Below are 23,935 nucleotides of genomic sequence, written 5' to 3' on the forward strand. Positions count from 1 at the left end.
CAGTGGCTTCCTAGTGGCAAATTGGGTTAACAATAGCAAACAATCTTCACAATGGTTCTGCAATTATAAATTATCAGGTTTCACAAACTAACATCTTGTTGTTTATATACACTGCTCTTTGTATGTTCGGCAGAGCTACAACTGGATCTATCCATTTGAATTTGTTCCTTGATCTGAATACCGACCCAAAGGGAACAGATGTACACATTGAAGAATTGCACCCGATTCAACACATTGGATTATCTAAGCCAAGTGAAATTATATCCAGATAGGGAAAAAAAATCCAATCCTCTCCATATTTCCTCTATCCCATTCATTTCCTAGCTGAATTCTTGTTATATTGCCTCTGCCTGATCCTATAAATATTTTCATTTCCCGATGACCCGATTAAAGCACATCATGCACAATATTTATGCTCTCTATATGCCAATTACAACTATTTAGTGCTAATGAAACCACTAGCCAAGGCACACCTTTATTGGTGAGCCAAAAACGACACATGTTTAGCATAACATAGGAAGAAAAATTATGGCACCAGAATTACCTGAGCAACTCCATGCGATCAGAATTCAATCAAGCAAGAATCACCGGATAAGACTTTGTGGCCTGCAGCTGCATAAAGGACAAAAAAAAGAAAACCATCAGCCCGATAATGGTGTCAATCAATATATTATTTCATCAAATTCTAACTCTGTTGAAATAAAAACTAAACTCAAGTAAAATGACATTGCTTTACACTCTTTATAAACAATCTGCCATCAGACAGTTGCGTTGATATAATGTGTGCAACATTTTCCTGCATAATTCTACCTGCAAATTAAGCCAATCTGCAAGTTAATAAGTTAGATAACAAGTAACTTGGAAAACATAGAAGTAGATTGATCAGATACATATCCCATCTGTACCGGCTCTTCGGATTCAAAAGGATCAGAACATACATTGAAACTGACAAAAAAAGACCTGCCTCACTAGGAGCCTTTCATCCGCCATGACTGCTGTGATGTTGAGCAATGATACCTATATTCTTCAACATTATCCTGTATCCCAGTTGCCCTCTAATGTGCAGTTATCCTTTCTGCACATAAAATTAAGATCAACAAAAGATTTGCACACCCATAGAATTAACAGTATACGACTAGAAAAAAGCAAAAAAAACAAACAGATATAAGACAGGTCATGCTTTTAGAAAGTCATGGATACCACACGTGTATTAACTGTACAAAAACTTATTCACAAACTCTTGGACCTAACACTCAAACAAAATCTAATCATACCTCATGGATCACAAAAATCCACGGAACACGTGCTGTTTAATTTAAAATCTGCTATATAAATTACAAGAAATTGGTATCTTGGAAGTGCAAACAAACCACAAAGCGCATACTCATCTTGGTCCTCGAACAGGCAACTCATCAGACATTCATGTCAGATTGGAGAAACAGTACAAATTGTGAGATGACCTCCTGTGCTTGGCTTGCATGAATAAAATATCTGGTCATGGTGTCTCCTGGATAGGCTGCTCCTATTAGATGACACATTTATAGGCCAACCCATTTCACCCATCTGAATATTTTACCAACTTTGAAAGGCAGCTCATAGTCTCTCGTGACAGCTGGTTCCCTCCTTGCTGCCTCTAGTTCAGACCAAACATACACCCCTCGTTCTTGCCGACTACCAGGAACAGTATTATCGAGAACCACAGCAACAAGAAATGCTATCACCATGTTGAATGAGAACAGCGTGTTTAAGACAAAATTTATCTGAAAGGTATAGAACAATGAAAATGATTAGCACCTCAGACATCATTAATTCTATAAGAGCACATACCCTCATGACTGTCTTTTTTTTATTTTTGAAAATACTCTCATCAGTGTTAAAAAGCATGTTTTGTCCATGAAATACTTTATCTGAATCTGACATGCTGATTTTAGCAGCTTGCATGTCATCATCAACCGACTAACATATTAACAAGGATACATTATAATATGATGTGTATTAGATCTTTGCACCAAGAATTACAGCCATTCCATGCCATTGTTAAGCTGAACTCTATGATCTAACATTATTTGTTACGGACGTCATTCTGTTTAATCCAGAAGAAAAAAAATACTATGCTTGAAAAGAAAAACCTTTCAGAGACAATATATACTTGAAACCTTAAGTATACCAAGACAGTCAAGATATGCAGTAAATTTTCTGCACTTCAAGCTTCAAAAGACCATTAAGATGATCCAGTGTAGTTGCTATGAGATGACATAACATCAAAGTTTCAACCTCGTGTGCTCTCAAAAGACCAACAAAACAAGAAAAGAATTAGTCAAAGAGGCGAACGACGGGCAAAATGTAGTCGCTGTCCAGAAGGCGCATGGAACAAACAATTGTAAGCAACAAGAACTTAACTAGCCTTGAAAAGATAGCTGTGGTTCCCAACTACAGTAGGGTCCCGAGTTGTCGGAAAGATCCACAGAGCATCATGCTTATACGAATATACAGTTTATGGTCTCCCAAGTTGTAGATTATATATTTCTTGAAATGGTTCAATCAGGTCATAGATTATATATTGTTTGGTTCTTAAAATCCAATCTGGACCTAATGATTGGTCTATGAGAAATTCTAAACTGTACAAGAACGGAACTCCACTTCTCAGGTTTCAGTTGCATGTCAGCTCATTAAGTTCACAGCCAAAACACCTAAAACTTCTTCATAATTATATTGTTGATCTTTATGAGTCACAATGACTACAAAGATCGCCAGAGGCAGGATATATTTTAGTAGAAATTTGTAGATTTCTTGGAGCCCAAACTAGTAAGAAAAGGACCATGGCCTATTTAACGGTCGGCCTATGGAAACTAGGTCTTAACCAGAAAATATTTGGGTTAGGCACATTGGCTTCTAGGCCCTGCTATGACCCAATGGGTCAAAACTTGCTGAACCAAACCTAAATCCGCCAGCAAATCACCATATCTGACATGTTCCAGTTAGGTTTTATAGGTCTATAAAAATCTCTAATTTGCATTTCTTCACTGTTGTCTTCCACCAAAAAAGTTCTGACCAAGTATCAAACTTTCTGGTAACCTCATCACCGTAATATTAACACTTGAAACTTCTTAATCCTATTTCCTGATGCGGGATTCTTGCAACCAACAGCCCCTAAGTTCATACGCTCTGTTTTGGTCCTAGGAATGCTATTAAATAAATATATAAAAATATCTGTGGTCTAACTATTAGTCTGAAAGTCCAGTGCCCAAGTGAACAAGCCCAACACTCACCAACTCTCTTCTGCTTAAGTTCAAAGGTTGCACAATTTTTATGAAAATACAGACATGCCGTAATTCTGAAATATGAAATGATTAATGTTCATTCACCGTGCTACACACACCAATTAAAAATAAACACTAATATGGTGAAAATTATCTTTTCGGATGTAAATTGTGTAAAATAGAAAGTCAGTTATACAATGTAAAGCTGATCCATATTAAGACTCAAGACATACCCCTTTATATCCGGTATGAAAAGGCCCATGTGATGCCACGATATATGGTTGGAAGTAACTTGGCACAGATGAATTTGCATTCGGAACAAGACCATATTGCTGGAAGTAAGCAGGCACAGATAAGGAAAAAAACAAAGAGAGTCCAACTATGATATTATTTCTGGAGCTTCCTGTCTCACTGTAACGTAGGTTTGACAAGCCCAAAGCAGCAAGCATGGCCCACATAAAGCAAAGAAGACCAGCAACCATGACATCAGGGATAGAAGCAATAAAGCCTCCGACTTTACCTGTTCATAAGAAAAATGAGTTATTACCAATCACAAGAGAAATATAAGAATAAATGCAGGCAAAATACATGAACATCAAGGTGAAAAAAACTAGCGATTAGTATTCTCTAATTTTGTTGGCAAAAAAATTCAGTATATTTAGATGCATAGAAAAGGAAATCATTTTTTTTCCTTACCAACAAAAGATAAAAGTATTAACATTACAGCACCCAGTTCAACTGCTCTGCGACTGCCCATTTTAGTGACAGCAATAGTGTGAACATTTTCTGTAAGAGTTGTCGAACCAACTCCTGTACCCCAAAGACCAGCGAAAATGCTAGAAATGCCTTCCATACCAATACCCCTGCTGAGAACTCCCGCTGTTGGAGGTCTTGATGCTACCAACAAAGATGATGCGTGGTATGTGCTGACCTTGAGAAAGAAAAACATATTAGACAAACAAAAAAAGGGAAAACCTTTCTACGTCCACTATTTCAATCTAGTACTTGTTCATGTCATATGACCTTTGTTCTAATATTAGCCCACATTATGGATATCTAATAATTCTTGACCAGCACCTATGGACAGTTAATGATTAATACAGTGTTGGACCTGTTGGTAGCCTCCTGTTCTAAGTACCATGAAATAAAAAAAGAAATGTTCATTCAAAACTTTGACCTCCTTGAATAAAACTTTACACACTTAAGTAAAGAATCTTAAAAGAAAAAAGGTAATGTATGCAAAGCATAAGAAATGAAAAAAATGTTAATGTAGACAGTGTAAATCAAAATCTCAGAAATGTGTGCTTAAGAGCAAGTTGATAACAATATGCTCTAAGTTACAACAAAGGAAAAAAAAATTGTAATATTAAATATTCATTCTAAAAGTTCAACTTCTGAAATACAGGCTTCCATCATAGGATAGAATTATCAGTTAGAAAAAGATAGTGTACCTAAAACAAAAGACATACGCAAATAGCTAATATTGCCATAAGAAACAAATATTTCATTCATGACAAAAAACTCAATAGTGTAAAGCAAACAAGTAATTTACCGAGTCAACAGTTGCAATAATGGATATTACACACATTACAATGGCCATTTTCCAATTGAAAACAGGAGTGCCCCATTGCAATGGATAAGGAAGTCGAAACCATGGTGAAGATCTTAAGGCATGAGAAGTATCAACACGACAGTGTTTCATCCTTGGCACATGCTTTCTGCAGTATTCTGATAGAGTATTTGATGCAGGAATATGAATATCACAACCTCCGTAGCTATATACACCAGATGCTGTGAGAAGAAATGCAATGGCCCATGTGATTCCCAGACCCAAGGGAACCTGTAAATTGTACATCAATATATTCAACCAGTGATATGTTGCAAAGTCACTTGGTTAACTTTAGCTATGGATGAAAACAATTGTCAGTGATTGAACTGTGATTAAGCTTACCGCATAAATTAAAAATATTCGATGACCAAATATGCGTATCTTCCTAAGATACTGCAACAAAACAGCAAAGGTAGCCAGATGAAAATTCACATAAATAAACCCTAGATGCTTAGGTGCATAATAAGCTGCAAACTAAAAGAATGACAATACATTAAACTACCAAGATATATCAATTTGTCGCTGGAACTCACAAGTGAAAAAACGACAACCAGCAATATCTGCACCATACCAATTTCCAGGCAATTTCCTACTTGAGTAAAGCCATAACTAAAAAAAGAAAGTCCAACTGCTGCAATGGTGGGAGATACAACGACTGGATTGATCAACCTGAAACAAACAATTGGTTGAGTCAAAGATTGAGTCAAAATTACATGATGTGAAGGTCCAAAACAACAGGCAGAGGGGAGGACACAGGAATCCAGCACCATCAAGGTAGTAACAATGAAGCAATACATATAAAATTATATTTGTATCACTAAATCATATAGGAAGACATTGCAGAACATGTTATTACACCAATGACACATTCGGCTGCAGCTATTATGGCTTACTATTGAGCACTAAAATATATATCTGGTCAACCGAGGAGTATGATCAGCTGATTTTTTCTGTTTTAGATGTAATACATGATCAATTGTTTGTGTCTCCAACAAAACAGATATCTCCAAATATAAAATATATATCTAATTTAATCATTGATGTTCGTAGTTCAAATTATTGTTTAGTCCCATGCTATGAGATTTTTCAGAGTTTGAGTAAGCCTCTGGATGGACTTCTAAGCAGCTGAATAGTTACAGAAAAATGAAGCTTCTGGCAAAACAGCTTAACCAGCCTCATCAGCTTTGGCACAGGCTTTCAGCAGAAGCAACTCTACTATACCTTCTTAAAATTACCAGTCAGATCCTCCTGTGTGTGGGAGATGGTTATAAAAATGCCTGTGAAGTCTTATTTCATACAAGAAAACAAACATAACGGAGAAATGAAAGTCACTATAAAAAGACCACTTGGGCAAGCTGTTAAATGCAAGATATGCGATGCAATATTCTGGAAGGTCCAAATAATTACATAGAACATTAGACAACAACTTTTGAGGTGTACTCACAAGAGTAGACTGCACAACATCAGACCGAATAGGATGTACACATACATCAACAGCCAAGTATACAATTTTTTAATATTGCCAATGCTACTAAAAAACATATGTGATAGACCTACTACAAGTAACATTACTATTCAACTTGCAACACAAATCATTCAACCTACACCCCTGGTCAAACTATCATCCTTCTCAATGAAGACTTTTCCCATCAATATAATGCAAACTGTAAAGTGTAACTCAAAGAGAAGGGTTCAATAGGATATTTAAAAAATTTTGCACACAACTGGAAATTTTGAATAATCTGTTAACATGTTATAAAATCCTTAAAAAGGATATCATTGAAACAATTAAAAGGAATAGTTGGCAGGAGGAAAATTTGACTTCTTTACATGGTTTAAACTCATACAACAAATGAGAAATCCATCAAATTTGTCCTAAATATATAGGCTAGAGAAAAAGGGTATTGGATATTTTTGCAATAATGAGCAATGCTCATCCCAAGGACATAGATCTCCAAGAGCAGATATAACACCAAATCATGTTTATGTTCATATTAAAACATAAATATCAGATGGTAACACCAAATTACATGTACGGTCAAATTAGACAAACAATGTCAAATTCCCAGTCAAGCGGCAACTAGCAAGAAGCTTCTTCGCAGCAGGCTGCATCATGCTCCCCTAACCCTCCCTGACTTGCTTTGTGATGTTCAGCATAACTAATCATCTAAATTTTGCTTACTCCATTTGATTATAATTTCTAATGAGTGGGTCAGCAAGCAATGTGGCCATATCGCTTTAGGCCATAAGAAATCCTATTACATGTCATCTTTGGATTGAAGAAACATTTTTTAGTATTCATATTTATCTGAGCTTTTTTCCTATTAACTCGCCCTAACAAGTAAATCTTTATCTGCACCACTTCAATTCTATGATATTCAATTAATCATTTCCAGTTTCACAAAATGATTTTGACTAGGAGTAACTGATAATAAAAAATCAGGCTGACTTCCATGATAGTTTGTATGGCATCACATATCTTCTCTGTGTTGCTAATACTCACTCATTAACTCTTTACCCATTCCTGCTGTCATGAACTGTTTGTGCAAGTCAGTGATGCATGAAGACTCATCCGCTAAACTGTTCGTCTTTTTTATTTTCATAATTATCCATCTTAAATTTGAATTTTCTAGTAATTTTCATAGTCATCATCTTAGAATGAAATCCTAGTCTCCTACATTGTCTTTAAGAGAAAGGAATTGTAATCCAAATATTGGAATTAGATCAACTGTTCATCCATCTCCAGAAGTTGGACAAACCAATTTTCCAATCCACAAGAAGTCAGGCGTACAACTCGCCAATCCGGTCGACCGAAAACATGACAATGAAGAAGGACCTGGCTTATCCACCGACCAAGTCAGGCATACCTTTCTGAGACAGCAATCATAACCATGCTCATCAAACATATTTTGCATTCGTTTTTTAAATTTTATTATTTCATTAAACTGAATTCCATGCTCTTATTAAAGTTGAAAAGAGCCTAATACAATTTTGCAAGTGCATGATCACTAAAACAATCAAGAAATGAAAATGAATTAGCATGGTGTCCACCAAAGTTTTTAAGCAACTTGTAAAAAAATTAATGAATATCTAACTATCCATATGCAACACCAATCAAGCTAAGTAAAGAAATATTTTATGGATAGCTTAGATCATGAAAAACAGAAAGAACACACCTTAAAAGCAATGACATCATTCCAGTATACCCCATTATAGCTTGAAATGCAGAAGATATTATTAAAGCTCCCTGTAGCTCCTTCATAATATGCTTAAAATTCTGCAAAAGATAGAATCTTTTTTAAGTTAAAAAAAGATTATATAATTCGTATCAAAATCATAAGAACCAAAATAAAGATAATATAGAAAAGCTTACTTTATTTATAATTCAATCTTGCGAAAGAGTTAAACTATGCTGGACTACATAAGCATTCAGCTAACATGGTTGCTGGATCCTTGTCTATGCTTAATAAGGTGTGTGCTTTCACCTAACTCACTTGCAATTAGTCAAGTACATAGTATACAAGTGATAATGATATATGATATTAGGCTTTTTGCCTAGTTACTTTAGTCTCTCTGGCAGTAATATCGCATCCATTGCATTAAACAAGAATTCAGTTTGACATTATGAATGAGAAATAGAAGGTTATGTTCCTGGGTGCACATAGAGAAACATACATTCTCATTAAGACCTTGAAAGTCTGGTGAGTTTATTATTGCTAAGGCTGGAGCCAGATACACAAAAGAAGGACCCTGTATTAGTGGTAGCCTGGTTCCAAAGAATGTGTGCAACAATGTTGTCACACCTGAGATGAAGAACACAGTCGACACCACAGCTGAAATATCTTCCTGCAAATCATTCATAAACTATAAGAACCTGAAATTTACAGAAAATGGAAAAGAAGATTATCATCAGGGAAGACGAAGTCTCACATGAGTGCCACCCATTGCTGGAACTATAACCAGTGGTATAAGAATCAAGGAACCCATTATTGACAGATACTGTTGAATACCATAAAAGAATATGGGCACTGGAAAATTTAAAGCATGCATAACAATAACATTAAGTTCTCATAGTAGAGCGATCAAAAAGATCAATCTTGAGAAGGGGTAAAACAATCATTCCTCACCGAGACCGGGACTATCCCTCAGCTCATACTTGATATGAACCCGTCTCAACGAAAAGCCCCCCTCTTCCTCCTCTAGCTGAGGCAGCGTGGCTGTCTCCTGCTCCCTTCGTTGCCTCAATGGCTGGTCAGACCGTACTGCCTGTCCATTGGGCCCCAAACCTGCATTTTTGTTTCCACCATCGGAATCCCTCCTGCTCCTCGCCGTCTGATCAGCCGGCAACGGGGCTGCTCCACCTCCTCCTACTCCTCCTCCGGCCATGTTGTCAGGCTCCCCATTGGCAGCGGCGGCAGCGGCCGCGACAGGAGGCGACGGAAGGGCACTGGCTGCGTGGCCCCTACGCCCCGCCTCCAGATCCAGGTCCGATCCCGGCTCTTTGGGCTTCGGTAGCGCAATCTGGCCGGAGTTACTCGCGTTGGATTCCCCGGAGACCCTTCCCTTGAACCCGGTCCTCTTCGCCCAGGATAGCGGCGCCGGAGCCGGAGCAGGAGCCCCCGCGGCCGTCCCCGCTTCTGCAGCCGGAGGCCAAGGCCCGGGCCGGGCCCGCCGCTGCGGCGGCCGGTTGTCCGCCATTGGCAGCCGCCTCGATCTCTCCCTCTCTTCCCTAGGGTTTCCCACTTCAACCTCTCCTCCTCCTCGATCTCCAAGGAAACTAAGTTAGGGTTTAGAGCGGAGAGAGAGAGAGAGAGAGAGAGAGAGGAATGCGAGAAAGAAGAGCGTCGCTGCGTGAGAGAGGCAGTAGAGGAAGGGAGAGGGGAGTGAAGTGGAGGGGGAAACGTAAAGAAAGTGACAACTAAAGAGCGGGGGAAACGACGCTCGGAAACCAACGGATTCCCATCGAGGCTTTTCAAACTCGTACCCTGGATGACGTCATGGAGACCAAAATGAGAGCGAAGACGCCATCAGCGGCGCGAGTCTTCGACCGTCCCAGTCTCGGCTAGAGCAAGTCATGTGGGACCCTCCTGTGAACCACGAATTCATCCAATCACAATGCAGGTAGACGTCCGAAGATGTCCCAAACCTACTACACTGGTTTCTTAATATTTTCAATGATTTTATGCTTAATATAAATCCAAATGATCATTAAGAGTGGTAAATTACAATTTTTGACCTTTAATTTACACCTTTTTTGGGGGGTAAAAGGGAGCCTTCCACATTCCTTTCTATGCAATAATCTCACGCCCTCTTCACAATGGGAATTATTTTGGTAACTATTTCATTCATTTATTTCTTCTTAAGAACATACATTCTTTCTAAAAGTTGGAAGAAATTATACACCCTCATTCTGTCCTCATTAGCCTTTTTAATCCTCTGTTTTCAATTGTAATCCAATGCTAAACCAATGAAAGTGTAAACCTCATTAATATAAAACATAATTAACCAAACGTCATTTATGATCTTGTGATTTCTTGATTGATCCAAAATTGAATCCATTAATCATCAAAATTAAGTTCCTATGAGAGGCTGCAACAAATCTTGGATTGGTTTTGTCATCTGCAATGAATCTTTTAGAGTTTATGTTGTGGCATTCATTGTTTCCTGTGTGTCATCTTTTTTGGCTGTAAATATCAGTTTGCATACAAACTCCACTGATCTTTTAACTCGTGATTTTAACACTTGAAAAAAAATCCTACTGCATTTCAATGAAAAATGTTGGCCTCTTCAATTGCTAGCTGAAAAAGATTTGCTGGGGTAGAGCCAAAAATCTATCTTCACATAAATTAGAAAGGTTTGGGAACCCAAATCTTTCTCAGCTGTCCTTTGAAAGGAATTACACATTGGATCAGTCTCTCTAAGATGCTTCATGTTTGCAATGCTACAAGTTGGTGAAGGTTTCTTTCTCTCTACAGAACACCTTCCTCCTTGTGTGCAGAGTAACTTTGATTCCATGAAGAAATGGCTCTACATTAAGCATGTAATGAATCATCGTAGAGCTGCCATAATATACACATTTGGCCACCAGGCCATGCTTCAACAGGTGAAATCCTGCTCAGCTTTTACTGGCAGTCTTATGCTGAGTCTTCTTCCCAACCTTCATTGATGTCTTCTTCTGTGCATGGCTTGCTGCCAAGTGCAGTCTTGGACTAAGAGGCTTGGGTGCCCTTGTTTGTCGGTCAATCCCTCTCAAGCAGACAAATCCTGTAGGTAATATATGATAATTTAGAGCAATGTTTGAATTTGAAAAACAAACTTCTACACATCAAAATTTTAAAAGACAAATACTTAACTCAGCCAAAATCAGAAACATTATATATTGTTATGCGATCTTGTGGTTCACATATCTCAGATTAATTTGTTCAATTATATGAGACAATAGCTAATTTTTCTTTCTTTTGGCTTGAAATGGTTGTAGAAACCTGTGCTTTTAGTGTATGGATTACACTATTCTGTCAATTGTTTACATGTTTTCATTCCTTTTGCGGTCCTAAATAGAGAAATTATGATTGCCAAGGAATAACATTTCAATTTAGTTCTTGACGTGTGTGCGACCTACTTCAGTACCAGTAGACAACAACTCGGAAATTAAGGGCTGAAAGACCACCTGAAACTTATAGGAATTCTTTTCATGTACCTGGTATATGTAAATGGCTGACAAATCAAGTGCGAACATGTGCTCTTAATGAGTTTAGGTGCATACTCAGATTAGCTGTACATCTTTATCTTTTTTGACAAAAGCAAGAGGGAAGCACTCAACCTACCAGAAAGCAGTAGATCCTTTGAAATTGCAAAAAGCGATTATTCACATGAATTTATCTCAGATGAGAAAAACTACAGTGGCTGGACATGATTCATTGCAAGTTATCTCTGATCATGGTGTTCAAAGATTTGCATTAAGAAAATCCTTTACCAAGTCAATTCATAGTGTAGCAGATTGTTCAATTAGTTACATGTTTAGATCTTGAATATTTCAAAGAATAGGCAAATCATGCATTATTCATGATTTTGTCAGCCAAGCAATATATTATCGCAAGAGCTCCATCCTACTCAGGTTATAAGATGACCAAAATAAATAATTCTTATTGTAAGTAGAAGATATCATGAGGTTAAAATGAAGAGAATTTTTTGCAATGTTTTGATTGTGTACCTCTCCAAAAGCAGAATCGAATCTCATCTGTTGTTAGACCTGAAATTTTAATTCCTTCTCAGGATCTTATCTAAGAATTTATTGTACATTCATGAACTAAGCATGAATCTTGTTACCTCTGAATATTGTTGGAATACTGGTGCCAAAATAAACAGTCCGCCTGGGCAGGTTCCATAGCAATCTCCTCGGAACAACCAATGGACTATGGCTAGACTGATGATCTGCAAATACCTGAACAAAATATGTTTTACGTCATCCTAATAATTATAAAACAATACAAGAATGAGTTCATCATTAAGATACTAGAAAGTAACAATAACAACTAACGTTTTTACTTACTTCATTAACTTGGAAGTAAGTGCCATTCAGCGGAAAGCTTCCTCTATTTGCAGTTCGACATGGTATCTGTTCATGGTATATTTTGAATAGTAACAAATGCATGAGATTACTCCTCGAGAGACTTATTCTATTTCTATCTACAAAAAATCTTATATGTTTTCCTTCTTGTGGACAAGTGTATTACTCAGCAACTTGAACAAAACCATCCTTTGTCCACTAATAGAGGAAGCATAACTAATTCAAAGCAACAACTACAGTTACATTGCAAGTTGAATTTGTATATGTTACCAGAAGAGTTCCTCTAACTGTTTGAGTTTGTTCCTCTCGTCTACAACTGCATGCAAAGCATGTCATATCATTGCATATTCTACCCATTTCTTGAGAATTGCAGCATGTTTCTGGTGGTTCAGTTGATTGTGCGGTTTCACCTTTTGTTGAGCATTCATGATGAAGAGTCTGTTAATCATAATTTACAAGAATAATGATATCAAAATTCAAGACAGTTGCTTGCCTGGAGCCCAGATGCCGAGGAGGTAAGGACATGGATCATCATACTCTCTTGGCTCTAGCTGCATCACATTCAGGAGAATGAATAATGAATTCCACTATAGAATTTAAACAAGGAGCTGATGTAATATCAAAAGAAATTTACCCCTTCCAGTAGAGGGTGTGCATCTGGAAGCTCATAGCTGTATCAAGCAAAATGATCACAGAATTAGTTTAAAGAAGACTACTGGATTCACTATTTTCTTGCTATTGAAGTTATGGAATCACTTACACTAGATGCTCTGTTCGGAGACGCTTCACATTTTTAAGCTTAGGCATGGGAATTGAAGCAGCTTCATTGGTGATAGCAACTAAAGCCTTCTCAATCTCACCTTCTTGAAGCTCCATATTTTCTAGCATATAATTCTGCAAGTTCTGTGTGAACTCTTCCAAATTCAAATTTATGGTAGGAATTTCACAAGGATCTTCATAAAATACTTCTTCTATCTCATTTTCTAAAGTTCCCTGGAATTCATGTTCAGGTGATGGTGGCTCTTCAATTATAGGTTCATTAGTGCTTCTAATACCCCGTAAGAAGCAGCTCTCCTCAATTTGGCTTAATGGCATTGGATCAAATATGGTTGTTTGATGAGTTTCAGATGCATTAGGCACTGTCGATTTCACTAATCTTCTTTCCTCTGGTCCTGGAAGTGCAAGTCTTGCACTAAATAAGGCAATGATGTTAGAGATTTATCTTCAGAGCACATGCTAGTTTTATGCAGAGTACTACTACCTGACAATTAAAAGTGTTTGGGCAACAATATTATGCTGAATCTCAGAGATAAAAAATATAATTCAATGATTTACTTTTTGACTAATTTCCATGTTATGTAAATGCCAGAAACCAATAAGCATATGACTGTGTATTGTGTAAGTCATCAGTTTAGTACAATACTTATCATTCAGTTAGCTTTGTCACCTGGGTCCAGTAACCCAATTATGTCAGCTGGTACATACAACAAGCATATAGAATACACTATTGTCTTGTAATTAATTCTTTCTGAAGATTTTATGAATGTATAGTCTCGAAAAAGATTGGATCGTCCATAAGCATTTGAAGAAGTTCATATACTGTGTTGTATGATATCTATCAAACACTACTGTGCAAAAAATATTATGTACAGCCAAGTAGTTCGTCTTTTACACTAGTACATGCAATTGTTCTGAATATGAAATCCATGCAATTGTGCAAAAAATATTATGTACAGGCAAAAAATCCATGCAATTGTTCTGAAATCCATGCAATTGTCCAAGAAATCCATGCAATTCGTCTTTTACACTAGTACATGCAATTGTGCAAAAAATATTATGTACAGGCAAGTAGTTCGTCTTTTACACTAGGACACTAGTACATGCAATATGAAATCCATATTGTTCTGAATATTAGAAAGTTACCTAGCAAATGCACTAGCAAAGTGCCTGCAATCTCCTCTCATTGGGCATGCATTACAATTTGGTTTGCTTTTGGTGCAAAACACCTGTATATTAAACAACACAACTGAATTTAGTTTTTTTTTTTAAGAAATCTATTTCATGTGTATTCGTATTTGTTGTTAAATTATGTGCATACCTTTCCAAAAGTTATCATTTGATAATGCAGCTCATACCTGTAGAACTTCCAATTTTGTTATGATTTACGAGAAAGCTGGTAATATAAACAAACTATAGAAGTTCCATAGAGCTTCAACATCCTAAATATGATAACAAATTGAAAATAAGATTTTTGGATCAGGTTCTAGAAATTACAATGTCCGCTGATCAAGTGTGCATAGCCGTGGCCATAGATACTTTTGAATCGTCTCCAAGACTGGATAGCTTGGATAAAAGATACGAATAAAAAATTAGGTCTAATTGTCATGTGAAGCTCTGATATTTAACTCAAGTTCATGAGTATAAAGAAGCAACAATTAACAATAAGTGCAGTCATTTACAGATCCAGAAGATGCAGTTGAAGGGACTCCGGGAGTGGCTGCAATGGCACCCACCCGAGCCTCACACATATGCGCCCAACATTGGTGTCAACCTGGTCACCAGATGCACCATAAACATAATCTTTTTTTGACATAAAACTTGTGAGAAGGGTTCTTTATGAGGAATGACTCACAGGAAAAGCATGTTGATGAAGTGTCAAAAGCCTAACGCACTCTACACTCTTTAGTCCTAATCCTCTTATGCTCAGAAGGTAGTCCCTGCAACATTAAAGCAATGAAAGTTATGTTGAATCATCATTCATGCATGAGCAGAGTCTCGGTTCTCCACATTTGTATCCCTAGGTCCTATTTCAGCATTGTTTCCAGTAATGTCACAACCTCCATGTTCCCTCAAAAGAATGGGAGAACACCTTAAGTCATCTGGTCTAAGTCAAGCTAGTCTAACTTAAGCATCACTTTCAGTAATGCAAGTACAAACTATAGTAAGGATTCATTGATTCTACAATTCTGTACTATGTTTGTGCAGCATAGCATAGTTCTTAAATCATCACATATCTTCACTAACATTTACACCTAGATTATTCAGATCAAACAAATCAAATTACACAGAAATTGCAAGTTTGGATGGATTACTAAAATTACAAGCATATCTTAATTTTTAACTTATCAAACAGAAAAAAAAATTGAAAAGGCCTAACAAAATTACGACTCTTACTTTGCTTTGTCTGGTGGAACATTCCTTAACCACTCAAGGTCAAGGCTTCCATGATCTTTAAGTAGACGGTTTAGGAAATCCTGCACCAAGGATTGGCAGTAATCAAGATGTTAGAAAGTAAAGTATGATTAAAATGTTCCATATTCAAAACATTTAGTAATTCATAGTTATTTTTTAATCAAAAAAATGTTATTAAGGAAGGCTACGTAACTTTCTTTTAATGTTATGGGGAGTGTTGTGTGCTGAATCACTCGTCGATAACAATCTTATAAATAAAGTTATGAAGTACGGCTGCTTGTGTGTGTGCATTTCTCATCAGCATCACCTTGGTTGTCCAACCCTTTATCTCAAGCATGACTTGAAGTTCATAAGATTCAAAATAACTTATTTACCATTTACAGTTTCATACAATTAGTTGCAAGTAAAATTTTAACAATGAAAATTAATGTGGATTTTCTTATCAAGGTAATCTTAAGCATAAAAGTTCAGAAATTTAAACAGAGTTAACAGATAGAGAGATCGATCTTGTTGGCATTATTGACCACCAAAGACAAAAGAGAACTACTAAGTTCAACAGTGACCAGTGAGATAGGTGTTAGCTGTTGCTATTAAATTATCCATTGATAGCCCAGATATAGCACTGGATACAGAAAAAAGATAGATGGTAGCAATTATTGTTGTACCTTGATTCTCTGTGCCAGCACATTGTTCATTCCTCTTTCTCGAATGGTTTCTGAAATTTCCCTTATGTCTGAACACCTTACAGCATCCCAATCCAGTGAGTCCATCCTGTCTTTGCTTCTCTCTGACATATAACCATTGTGGCGTACCTCCTTCCGCAAACTATCCCAGTCAAAAGTCTTTGCCTTCTGAGACTCAGCCTTGGTCTTCTTTACTCTTGGTGTACCTTTTAATTTTTCAGTTGGAAACTCTAGCAGACCAAAAGCTTGAACTTTTGAATCAGGTTCAACTGCTTTAGTAACCATTGAATTGCCCTTTCCATCATCACAGGAGTTTGAAAATGATTCCTGGGGCTGGCAGTGTTGCTTTTGAGCCAAAAATTCAACTTCGTGTTGGCTATTTACCACTTGGAAATATTGCTTCATTTCACCTTGCTGAAGTATTGTTGTAATTTCATCTGCATTTGAAAAAACAAGTGATTTAGAAGTTTGTTTGATTGCAGATGGACATGTATCATGTGACACAGTCACATTATACATCGATGATGATCGTTGTCGACTTTCAGAATCAGTTTCCATGGACGAATCCTTGAAGCTTCTTTGAACTAATTTGTTGTGTGTGTTGTTGCTGCCTGGATCAGAACTCAGCAAACTGGAAATGCTTTTCATTTTGATCACATCAGCATTCTCGATGTTGTCTGAATCAGAGGATTCAGATGCAACAATTGGCACACATGAGGAAAAATTTCGTGAACAATTAACTTGATAATTAGATGTGCTACTAATTTCTTGACAAGGATCTCCATGACTGTTTAATCCATCAACTATTCCTCTTTCCTCTTCAGACTCTTGATCGAGCGCACCACACTTCTCTGATAACATATTCCCATCATTATCCTGGTTGCAAATTTCCTGCACAACATTTACTCCTGAAATCTGTATATGCCCCTGACAGGAGGCATAAATGTGTGAGCCGCTGACCACACTGCCATTTAAACCTATATCCAGAAGTTCATGGGGGGTTAATCCCACAAAACTTGTGTCATGATTAGTGCAGTTCAAAGAGCCAACAGAAGAAGACACAGAGGTTTGGGATGATACTGCATCATCTAGGGACCTTTTAGCTTCTGATTCTGAATTTTCTGCTATTGGTGTGGATATCTCTATTCTGCCATTTGGTGCTTCAAGACTCACTTCAACCTCTCTTCCTTGCGCATGCACAATTTGACCAAAAAAATTGTCCAAGTCATCACCTTTAACATTAATCCTTGTTGATTCATTAGCCTTGTCCATCTTGTTCACTTCCACATCTCCAATGTGGCAGACGAACAAAGAATCAATGTCATCAGTGAATGGGATGCTTCCATATTCTTCTGTCAGTGTGCTCATCCTGTTTTCTACATTATCTGTCCTTGACTTAAAAGGAAACTTTGCAGCAAGAGCCATAAAGGCAGAGCTAAGAAATCAAGATTATTTTGTTAGAAAACAAGCAATGCTAACAATATAGATTTCGATTATGTAAGCTACATCTATCTGACATCTTTTTGAACGCTGAAAAAGCCGGACTGTTACCTCAATCTTACCTTGAAAGATGGTCTGATACATTCTGTGTGAGAAATACTCCTATCACGGAGTCCAAAACTGATCCCTTCCATGGAGAGAAATGCCTATCCCCTGGAAGCAAAGCCATTTCTCATAAGAAACTATGTAACTTATCGATGTGACTTTCTAGCTGTAGCTACCTTCAAAAGAGAAGAGAATATTCCAGCTGCAGCTGTCTAATGGCATACATACATATTTTTGCATTCATACACAAAAGCACAAGTGCAAATTATTGGTTCTTCATTTGAGCATCATAAATTTGCCCATTTAACCTTTTATTTTTCATGAAGTTCTAACTCTTGAATTATTGTGCTGAATTCTTTATTTCTTAAAGCAGCTAATGATGTTTTATGGTTTCATAATCAAATCACATTGAAGAAAAGGCACTACTACAATTTCCAATGTGAATATATCAATACATATGAAATGTGAGTTTATGCCATTTACTTCAACAGTGTAAGTTAATCTATCTACAAAAACAAATATCAAAATTTTGGATAAGATACTCGTGTTGTCACAAGATCTACTTAGCACATGCAATCCGAATGACTTGCTGCAACTCACAATTATCTAAGTGCATGATATTGCATTATGAGAACATACTCCATCATATAAATGTTTTTGATAAATGACAACTGGAGTGCAGAAGAAGCATTTATGTGCAACTTCTTAGTTGGTCTTCTGATATAATTCCATGAACGTCTTCACATTGGTATAATTTATCTACTCACCAAAGAAGCTGCAAGAGATTGTGGTGCACTCATACTTCCCTTTAGCTGAAAATAGTCTTGCCAAAGTAAGAACTTATTATTCTTTAAAGGTATCATCATATCTAAACTAAGTTGCATGATAAGTGATTTAACTTCAAATTTTTTAAGTTCAACTAGCTCATACATTGTGGTTATCTGCTTTTGCTTTTCAGCTAGTTTGTGCAGAAGGTCAACAGGTGTAACATTTGATATGAATATGAATGTTTACATGTATTGAAAGCAGTACCTTGGATAAGACGCATGCGTGCAATAAATGAATCTGCACGACCACAGAAAACTTGCCTTTGTTCCCCCCACCGCACTTCTCTATCCATATCTGGTCCTTCTGCATCACTAACCATCTTTCCCATTAAAAGCTTCCAGACTCTGTTTGTCTCCCCATCGAGATCAACCTTGGCCCTGGGGCGTTTTCTCTTGATTTCACTATAGGTCTCTGTATATGGAACCATCATGCTGCTATCATAACTTACAAGAGAGTATTGTGGTTCAGCTTCAACAGCCATACAATTATCTGTTTGATTGGTATAAGGGACTATTGCTTGAGACATCTGGTTGGTGCCGAATGGTTCTAGAATGTTGCTCCTACGTCGGCATTCTTGAACGGGAATGATATGAAGATGAAGAAAATCAAAGTTTTGTAGATCTTCTGATGTTGAAGTTAATCCAACAGGTTCATGAAAATGGACAAGTTCATCTTCGTGATCCATAGTTGAGATTGCCTTAAGATGAGCTCGTTTCCTTTGTGTTCGCTTCCCTGTTCTCATTGTTACATGAGCATCTGCAAACAAGGATCCCATGCATGCCTGATGTCGGCTTTCAGGGGTTTCTAAGGAATAGTCACAACCTGCAGTTGTCACATTGCGGACCAACTTATGGGCTCGAATCGGTAACTTTGATCTCTTCTTTGTTGCCCTTTTGGTTTGACCAAATGACAACATGAAATCTGGAGATTGTGATACAGTAGTTGGTATCAATTTTTGTTCATCTGCAGAGCTAAACAATTTGAAGTCACGTCGTGCCATCTGACCAAATTGTCCATCATGCCCTGTGCCAGTTCTCCTCCTTTTACATTCCTGGGGAAATCGTGGAATATTGCTGAACCGTGGCTGTATAAGGTGAGTATCACTTGAAGTTGGATATGCACTATAATTACTCTCAACTTGTTTATAATCCACCTCATCTTGCATCAAAGTCATGTCTGAATCACCATCTGACTTTAATTGAAATTTGACATTTTGCAAATTCGATACTCCGACAAAGTTGGAGTCATCTGTACTATTTGCATTGCCAGATTTTCTAGCCAGATACTTCCAGTTTTTCTTCAACAATTCTCTTCTGGAAGGTCGATGAAGTGGAGATGGATCTTCTGGCAGTCTTATGGACTCCTCCAGCACTTGATTAATGGAACGATTTAGATCAAATGCAATGCCTGTTCCTGAATTCTCCACCTCAACTTCCAGTCCCTCTCCAAGTTGCACATTCAACTTAGCTCTGCAGCAGGTGGCACTGTCAGTGGAACATCTCCCCCTTGCTTGAGATGCTGATTTAGTGAAAGCATGCTCTAGGTACTCATCTACCGGTTGGCTTTCAGATGCAAAATCCAATTTCCGCCTGATAAATTTGGTTTCATTGTCAGTTCGTTGGTTGGCAGATTTTGATACTGTGCCTGAGGTTTCACCAGTATCTCTTGGCGTATCAGAAGGTGTGTTTGGGCAATTCGAGCTTCTATTCTTGCGCATATAACTCCTCTTACCAGTTTGGCCTTCTCTTTTTTTCCCAACCCGCTGTGGAGTAACTGGTTTTTTTGAGGTCAAGAGCCCATCTTTGAGGACCTTTGGCCTGTGTCTTTTCCTTGTTCCCTTCTTCTTTGTAGTGCTGCTGAGTTCTCTTCCTTGGCTTATCCTCTCCTCGTCCTGTTCAATGTCCAACTGACTCTTAACAGAAGAAACTGAAGCATGTGTAGGCAGCTTAACCCCCAGTTCTTGAGAGGAAGTGCCTTTCTTGAAGGAACTCTGTTCAGATTGATCCCCTCCCTGTGAGTTCCCATTCCTGATTAAATCCACATCAACAGGAGTGATCACCTCCCGAATGTTATCTTCGATTTCCTTTCCCTTATCTTGAGTTGCAGATGCTACTAGCTTTGAGGAATCATGGTGAACAGTGGTATAACACTGAGTTTCACCAGCTTCTTTCCTTCTTCCCCTGATCAGCTCCTCGACTTCCTTGTGCATCTGCATGGAATCATTTGTTTTGTTGCCCTTAGCTGGAGTAACAGGGGCTACTAGAACAGGCATTGCCTTAGTATTGCTCGTGCATGCAGCTTCCTCTGGGGTAAATCTAAGATTTGGACAAAACCCGACAAAAGTCCTATCTGCCAAGTTACATGCAGACCGATCGGTTCTTGTTCAAGTAAGCAAGAACTTAATTCAACAAGAACAAGGTAACTACTGAAGAAAATAACTTATTTACCGAGAAGATGACTGTCACCGTGACAAATGCTTCCACTCAGCAGTAGCTTCCCATTTGACAGAGCAAGAGGCTGATCGTTCCACGCAAAAGATGCTATGTTCTGCATTCCAGTTGGATTAGTGAGTACCAGGACATTCTCAAAATGTATCGGAGAAAACCGTGGCGTTGGATTCAACGATATGGTCTGGTGCGATCCAACATTGTGATTTTGAACCTCGTTTGGAGGAGAGGAGGTTGCCGTCTCGGAAAAATTGAGGTCTCGAGGACCGGTTGTGGGACTTTTCTCAGGGGTGATAGGCATTGCTGGAGTGGCAAGAACCCAGGCACTCTGCTTCTCCAAAGCCTCCTGCAGCTGAAGCTTCGCCCCCATTGTTTCCATCGCAGATGTCGAATTTGTAGAGAAAGAGGTAAAGGTAGGGGAAAAATCAGAGTTTTTCGATCCTTCTGGAGAGGGCTTTCAAGATCGATCGTTGTTGCCTCGCCACAACTTCTCTGACTAGGGGAACAATTTCTGGAAGAGAACTAGGCGTGACGACAGCTAAGAACAATCTGAGCACATCTGCTTAAAGGAAGTCTCGGTTATCTAAAGAAACAAAATGCGAAAGAAACACTAACACAATACCTTTCTCTGAAGCCAAAAGCCCTCATTTATCTCCATAAGCTGCTAAAAACACACAACTCTAGAATCTAGTAGAAGAAAAAAGAGTAGGGTCGCATACCGAACTCTAGAATAATGAGATAAAAAACCGACCTAAAAATATTATCCACCGCGTAGAGCAGGAGAGAGAATCTGAGGAGAATAAAAAGAGGAGAGATCGACACTTTTTCTTCTTTCACACTTTTCCTTCTTTTCAAGTGCCGCACGCACTTCTTATCAAGAATTAACAGTTCTTAACAGAGAGGAGAGATGGAATCTATCAAGATAATGAGTTGTTGAGATAGAATGAGTTGTTGAAAAACTATGCAAAGATTTTGAGAATCGAGAAATAAAATACAGAGAGAACCGACGCTGTTGGAGAGGGATGGGAAGTACGCGCGTTACCGTTATTAACTTCGGTTGGTTTGTTATGTTTTTGTTACTGGTGCGGTCCATAGACCTCCCGACTTATTTTTCCTTCCGTCGGATCCATAAGTAAATTTTATAACATCGTCAAATATTTATTATGATATTTAGAGCCTATTTCAAACAAATTATATTTTGATGATAGAAATTCATTCATACAAAAAATTTATGTACATAAGATAAAAAATATTATCAATACATCATACGAGAAAACTATTAAGAAAAATTATAATTTATAATTTTTTTTTAATTTTACATAGAATCCTTATATTAGTCAACCATTTAATTGAGCTATCTAAATTAGGTTCATAGATTTGCATCAACCATTGACCCAATTAGACTCAATAAAATTAAAATTGATCAAAATAAAAAATAATCAAAATTGAACTTTCTCTGAATTCACTTAATTTATCGAATCTAAATCCAATAAAGTACTCAAAATATAATAGTAATTAAGTTGAATTAAAATATTTGATTAAAATAAATCAAATTAATCAATTTTATAGTTGAGGACAATAATTTTAAATTTTAAAAGAATAAAACTATATATTTTGAAAGGATGTTTAATGAAAAAATTTTATTTTTAAAGGATAAAACTATCAAAACGAGATAAATTAAAATTAAATAAATTTCTAAGAGTAAAACTATAATTTTAATAAGAAACCCTAAATGGGCCATTGCACTAGGCGCGACTATGTCGTGGACAGTCACTACATGTAATTTTAATAGGGATAGAAAAGATACACTTTATGATTATTAACGTCGGGACACTTTTAATAGGGATAGAAAAGATACACTTTATGATTATTAACGTCGGGACACTTGGCACGTGTCAGCTTTGATTCCTTTGTTACTAATGTGTTTCACATACCTTTGACCTAATTTTTATTCAGACATACTTATGTGCCAATGATACCCTGACCTGTGTCACTCGCCTATGAGGATGGACCGACAAGCAGACCCTACAACATCAATAAATATTTCACGTGGCACTTTGGATAATATTGATCTCCATAATATCTCAAACAAATTAGATTCCGATGGTCGAAAGTTATACGTGCAAAAAGTTTATGTAGCTAATTAAATAATATTAAAATAAAATAAATTTAAATTTATTAAAATATTATAAATTTATTGGTTATAATTTTTTATTCATCGATATAAAAGTTGGTGTTGTTGCAATGAAAATTATTTTAATAGATTCAAAATAAAAAATTTCTCTATTCATCTCACTAATAATACTTTTGTCAAAAGTAAAAATTGATATGGTTGAGATGGAAATATTAATATAAATTAAGTTCATGATTTTAAAATATTAAAGAATATTATTTTTGTTTGTCCAAGTGGTTATGCAAAAGTTAATATCATTAAGATATAAATATCAAAATAGAATTGATATAATAATATTAAAATATTAATAAATCATATCTTTAGCCAGCTTTTCTATCTTAGTGCGCAATTGTTGCTTGTAATTTTAGGAGGGATAGGAAGGACACATAGTTATTAATATCGACACACTTGGCATGTGCTAATTCTGATTTCTGTGTGCTCCATAAATCTTTCAACTTATTTTTACTTAGGTATGTGTTGACAGTACCCTCGTCTATATCATTGCCCGTGAGATGAGACCCATAAATAAATCCTATGACGTTAGATTTTTTTTGTGACACTTTGGGTGGCATTGACCTCCATAGTATCTCAAACATGTTTGATTTTGATAATCGTAATTCATTCGTGCTAA

General features: G+C 37.1%; 2 protein-coding genes across 3 annotated transcripts; both read right to left on the reverse strand.

The window, feature by feature from the left end:
* Positions 1-55: 55 nt before the first annotated feature.
* Positions 56-9,747, reverse strand: LOC135634188 (nucleobase-ascorbate transporter 12-like). Of its 2 annotated transcripts, XM_065144484.1 has the most exons (13): positions 8,997-9,747; positions 8,800-8,897; positions 8,545-8,715; positions 8,046-8,146; positions 5,403-5,538; positions 5,212-5,262; positions 4,813-5,100; positions 3,957-4,191; positions 3,494-3,780; positions 961-1,760; positions 737-806; positions 545-612; positions 56-356 (listed from the first exon to the last, which is right to left on the reverse strand). In XM_065144484.1, exons 1-10 carry the CDS (start codon positions 9,565-9,567, stop codon positions 1,539-1,541), a joined length of 2,160 nt encoding a protein of 719 aa, XP_065000556.1. In that variant the 5' UTR covers positions 9,568-9,747; the 3' UTR covers positions 56-356; positions 545-612; positions 737-806; positions 961-1,538. The 2 variants fall into 2 exon arrangements, with proteins under 2 accessions (XP_065000556.1, XP_065000555.1); XM_065144483.1 differs by having other exon boundaries at positions 56-612.
* A 940-nt stretch (positions 9,748-10,687) lies between these two features.
* On the reverse strand, positions 10,688-21,747 carry LOC135633243 (protein ROS1C-like). Its single transcript, XM_065142475.1, has 18 exons — positions 21,132-21,747; positions 18,889-21,033; positions 17,874-17,964; positions 16,294-17,746; positions 15,611-15,690; positions 15,069-15,153; positions 14,896-14,987; positions 14,711-14,779; positions 14,535-14,571; positions 14,360-14,442; positions 13,197-13,628; positions 13,071-13,107; positions 12,930-12,987; positions 12,707-12,846; positions 12,419-12,484; positions 12,196-12,310; positions 12,080-12,118; positions 10,688-11,133 (listed from the first exon to the last, which is right to left on the reverse strand). The coding sequence occupies exons 1-18, from the start codon at positions 21,508-21,510 to the stop codon at positions 10,985-10,987; spliced, it is 5,550 nt and encodes a 1,849-aa protein (XP_064998547.1). The 5' UTR covers positions 21,511-21,747; the 3' UTR covers positions 10,688-10,984.
* Positions 21,748-23,935: the final 2,188 nt, after the last annotated feature.

Source organism: Musa acuminata, chromosome BXJ3-3 (genome assembly GCF_036884655.1).
Source record: "Musa acuminata AAA Group cultivar baxijiao chromosome BXJ3-3, Cavendish_Baxijiao_AAA, whole genome shotgun sequence".
In the NCBI taxonomy this organism is placed as follows: domain Eukaryota; kingdom Viridiplantae; phylum Streptophyta; class Magnoliopsida; order Zingiberales; family Musaceae; genus Musa; species Musa acuminata.